Source organism: Silene latifolia, chromosome 3, assembly GCF_048544455.1.
Source record: "Silene latifolia isolate original U9 population chromosome 3, ASM4854445v1, whole genome shotgun sequence".
Classification (NCBI taxonomy): domain Eukaryota; kingdom Viridiplantae; phylum Streptophyta; class Magnoliopsida; order Caryophyllales; family Caryophyllaceae; genus Silene; species Silene latifolia.
This window is the reverse complement of record NC_133528.1, coordinates 42576451-42581645: the sequence shown is the minus strand read 5'-3', so window position 1 is coordinate 42581645 and position 5195 is coordinate 42576451. Positions and strand designations below refer to the sequence as shown.

General features: G+C 40.3%; 1 protein-coding gene across 1 annotated transcript; it reads right to left on the bottom strand.

Moving 5' to 3' along the window:
- Positions 1-1668: 1668 nt before the first annotated feature.
- Positions 1669-5195, bottom strand: LOC141647586 (receptor-like protein kinase FERONIA). Its single transcript, XM_074455834.1, has one exon. The coding sequence runs from the start codon at positions 4626-4628 to the stop codon at positions 1974-1976; it is 2655 nt and encodes an 884-aa protein (XP_074311935.1). The 5' UTR covers positions 4629-5195; the 3' UTR covers positions 1669-1973.

The following is a 5195-nucleotide window of genomic DNA, read 5'->3' as shown; positions in this document are numbered from 1 at the left end:
TATATTTTGTCGGGTAATTTTCAAGTTGAGTGGTTTCGGATCGGGTCATGCTCGGGCTGTGTTGGATCAATTCGGGTTTCGAGCACATTCGGGGTTGTAATTCAAGTCAATTTCGTGTTTCATTTCAGCTTTTTGAGCCAAGTTGGTTTTGCCAGGTTTAGTTGGGCGTGGGGTTTTTGGGTGGTGATTGTGGATTTGACAAGGATAGGGAGACGATTTTGACTGGACGATTGTAGAAGATCGTCAATGGTGGATGTTTCTGCGAAGGGGTTGATCGCTTGGTGGTGAGTACGTAGTCGTCCGACAAGGGTGGTCATGGTGGGTAGTGAACAAGTTAGTGGTCTTGTGTGGAACAATTTTCGGCGACAGAGACGACTTTCAGTGTTCTACAATGAGTGTAAGGTTGTTGACTTGTTGGATGAGTGGGTGGGGGGTATGAATAAGTTAGGAAAATTGGTGGGTGGTTGGATAGAGGACAAGGGTAAAATGGGAATAACTTGCTTATTACCGCATTTATAATGTGTTATCCAAAAACTTCGCACAAAAAAGCAAATGTAAACATCCTATTGAGTCGGAGGAGTATCACATAGAAAATTTACCTTGAGCTTGAGTCATTGCCATTAATCATCAAACGTGTAAATGGACACAACAATTATGATCCTATATTCTAGGACATTTAGCTAGGAATACAATGTAATCACGTAATGCCAAAGATAAAACACGATGCAATGTACATAGTCTAAGAAGTTGAGGTTGATGTTCTCATCTCCAAAAATTGTGATTTGCAGGACACTACAAAATAATCAAAGCATTAGAGTAATATTTGTGTTACATGCTTTTAAGTCTGGTGGATTCCCATTTTGCCATCTTTGAAACGAGACTTGCGTATATGAATCTGTAATATAGTCGAACAAACCTAACATGTCTTGATGTAGTGTTATGTTTGTGTAACGGTCCCCATCTCTGATCGGCTAATAATTTACGAAGTTACGAAATTCATAAAAACAACAGAAAATATCAAAGGTTGAAAAATTCAAAGGCATTACAGCAATAATCATGCTATGCACAACCGAATGCCACTTACAATGTCATTTTCCAATCTTGTTCATTCTTTCTTCCTTGATTGCCGTCTTTATTTTTTAACAATTTATTAATCTACAAGGTTGACAAATGACACCCTATCATGGGTCCCACCCACGTTTGACACCCTTATTTGCTGGTGCTGCACCATACTCCCTACTTTCTTATAACTATCTTTATCACCTTCATTTTCACATGATTAATGGACAGACATGAGACACCACACATCACGAATTTGACCATAACCAACCTTATACTAACAACTTTCATATGCTTAACCATTTACCAAATTAATATCAGACGGTCTCGTATAGTCGTATGATTACACCGACTTAAAGTACATACTCGTGAGATGACTCGACTGTAAATATCTGATACAGTGCCTAGAAAGATAAGTCGTGATATTGACTCGTCTGTAAGTATCTGATGCAGTGCCTAGAAAGATAAGTCGTGATGTCGACTCAGACTGTAAGTATCTGATGCAGTGCCTAGAAAGATTTGGGAGGGGCGGAAACGTTCTCTATTTCCCTTATTGCATGAGGGGAATGTAGAGTCCAGGAAAATTTGGACAAATGTAGATATATGGACGGACTGTGATATTGTCATTAGCTGATATAACCAGAAATAAGTTACATAAACAGGATACAAGACAGTACTTATAGAAATATTTGTATGTTTCACTCTTCAAAGATACAACTTCCAGCAACTACATCAAAGATTAATATTGAATAATGAAATATCTGACAGGCAAAAGAAAAAAAAGATATTAAGTGAAAAAGAAAAATAAATAAATACCCATTAGCATGATGACGAAAACCCCGAGTTTCTTACAGTTGGCTAATACAAGATCGATTGGCAAACCCTCTGTGACAACTGATTGGACGTTATTATGCTTAACGTCCCTTTGGATTCATGATCTGTGAAAACACGGCACTTGGTGTCAGGCCATCGGAATCTTCACTAGCGAGACTACGCCCACCAATGCTCATTGTGCTCCTTGAGTCTGTCATTGTTCCGTCATACCCGTGTAATGCGTCTATATCCTTCTTGCCACACTCGTCATCACATTTGCCTTCGACAAAGTCCAGTTTACCCTTTCCGCCGTCCTCGGCACTCTCTTGCAGCTGAAGAGCAAACTCCAGATTCCACAGAACGTCACCCATGGATGGCCGGTCAATGCCGTTATCAGAAACACACTTCATTGCGGTCTCAGCAAACTTCTTGAAGCATTCAGGGGCAATCTTTCCTTTTAGATATGGGTCCATAATTTGCTCAAGCATGCCTTTCTTATAGCAATGGGCAGCCCACTCGGCCAAACTAACTTGCTCCTTTGGAAGTGAAGGGTTCAAAGCGGGCCGAGCACATAAGACCTCAAATAGAACCACCCCAAAGGAATAGACATCTGATTTATCGGTTAGTTGTTGCCTCCTGAAGTACTCGGGATCCAGATACCCGAAACTACCCTTCACAACTGTGCTCACGTGAGTATGATCCAATGACGGCCCTGTCTTGGATAAACCAAAGTCGGAAACCTTGGCAACCCACTTCTCGTCGAGGAGGATATTCGTGGTTTTGACATCCCGGTGAATGATGGTATACTTGGCACCCGTGTGGAGGTAGTGCAAACCACGGGCAGATCCAATGCATATTTCAAGCCTTTGTTTCCATGGCAAAGGAGGCTTTTGGGTTTTGTAAAGATGCTCACGTAAGGTACCGTAAGCCATGTGATCGTATACAAGGATCATCTCTCCATTTTCCTCACAATAGCCGAGGAGAGAGACAAGGTGGCGATGACGAAGCTTAGAAAGCATCTCAATTTCTGTTTGGAACTCGTGAATACCTTGTTCGGACAGCGGGTTTCCTCGCTTTATAGCAACCTTCATGGATCCACCATCTATTTCACCCCTATAAACTTTTCCAAAACCTCCCACCCCGAGAACTAGAGACTCGTCGAAGTTCTTTGTGGCAGATTTAATCTCAGCAAAAGAGAAATGACGACAAAGATTGGAAGGCAGAGAAGAGGTATAGCTTCCCGTAGTGGCGGTCTTTGTAGAACCGGAAGTATGTGAATTCCCATATAAAGAAATGGGAAGCCAGCCTGATGGGCCATCACTGGGATTCGAGATCTTTCCATACTTTTGACGACGAGAGATGAAACAGCCCAATAAACCAACAAGGAAGAGCAGCCCAACTGCTCCGGCAATACCCCCACCGATGATGGTCTTTTTCGAATGGCCTGATGCGGCTGTAGGGGATATGACAAAGGCCTGGACCGGAGGTGGGATGGGGTTCAGTCCAGCAAGACTACCGCCAGTGCTGTTCAACTTAAATATCTCCAACCCGTTTAGAAACGAATTATAATACTGGGGCTTGCTAGAGGGGTCTGGATGAAGGGCAATCCATAAATCTACCTGAGGGTCTTTACTGATTGGAGCAAATACTACAAAATCCAAATAGTTAGGAATCCCGTTACCACCTGCCAATGCAATAATGTCAACCCCGCTCATAGCTGTTTGATTGTTGATGTAAATATCGAAAACTATTTGGTTGACCTTATTGATGATGGCGAAAACCTCACAGAAGTGCATTCTCACCAAAAAAGTAAACCCACTGTCAACTGAGAAAAGCCATGTCAAGTTGGACTCAAGGTTTACATTATTGTTAGGGGTCATCATCCTGACCGTGGAGTAGACATCAACGGGGGCAGTATACGACGGTGTGCCTTTAGGAAACTCAATAGTTACATTCGAATCTTTCTGATTGGTGGTCCCAGCTCCGGCCCCAAATATATAAGGCGTGTCATCATACCACGACCTATAAAGACCAGTATCATTTGTAGGCGGAATGTAACTACCACCCACATTCATCCGGAACACATTCTCAAGGGCAGTCGTGTTATCAACCACAAAATTAACACCCGATTGACCCACAATGGAAGCTGTAGTTGAACTATCATAAAGGTAAGGCATAGAGACAATCTCTATCCCATTCACAAACGCAAACGAATGAGTATAATTCGAAGAGGGCGTAAATGTAAGATTCAAGGGTCCACTTTCGACATTAATCGAATACTCCTTGATAAGGGTATCAAAGGTCAAGGCTTGGGCAGTTTGGGCAGCACTAAAGTTGCTCAGAAGGGTATACTCCCCAGATACAACAGAAAAGATAGCATTACTAACATTCATCCCAGAATAAGTAGTGGGATAGAAGTACAACCTAACAAATTTTCGACCGGGGGAAACGGGGATACTGTAAGTGAATTTAGTGGAAAAAATTCTAGCAGACATATAAGGAACTTCATCAACACTAGATGCTTGAGAAGCAGCAGTATCAGTTGATGAACCTGTTGTTGATAATAAAAACTTAGAACCAACATCTGATGTCCATTTTCTACCATCAATATCAGTAGATTGTGGTGAAGATGCACCACAATTTAACAATATATTATCAGTTGGAACATAATCAGCTGCTAATATCACACTAATCAACACAGAAAACAGTAACAAAACAAGAAATGAAGAAAACATAGGGTTTTCTAAACTACCCATGTCATCAAATTTCAAGATCTATACTAACCCGGAAGATTGAGCTGAAATTAGCTGATTTTGAACCAAAATTAGCAAAAAAAAAAAAAAAATGATGTAAATGGAAAGAAAGATCCAAACTTTGTTGAGATTTGAGCTAAAAAGTCAAAGAAACAGTAACCCAAATGCAAGAATAGATAGAAATTTGAAGAAAGATTGTGTCAGATCATTTGTGGGTAACAATGGAGTAAAGTTGAAGATTTAATGAAACAAACCCAAATTGATAATAATGGAAAGATTGATTTTTTTGTGGTTTTTTGGGAGTTTTTTTTTTTTTTTTGGGTTTTTGAAGATTGAGAGAGAAGGTGGGTGGAGTGGAGAACTGGGAATCAATTACAATTATGGGTGGAATTGGACCAGAAACCGATATAGAAGGTGCTTTGCTAGAAATTTTCTTGATATTATAAAATGCAATAATCTTTTTTGTTAATTTTTGTTAATATTTAATGTTTGTACTGGATTAATTTGTAGTAATTGCAGTTTAACAGCTGTTTGCTCTGTTTTTTGAAAAAAAAGAACAAAAACAGAGAA

What these genes read in the sequence shown, in the direction of transcription:
- LOC141647586 (XM_074455834.1), bottom strand. Translation starts at nt 4,628, where the DNA reads ATGGGTAGTTTAGAAAACCCTATGTTTTCTTCATTTCTTGTTTTGTTA.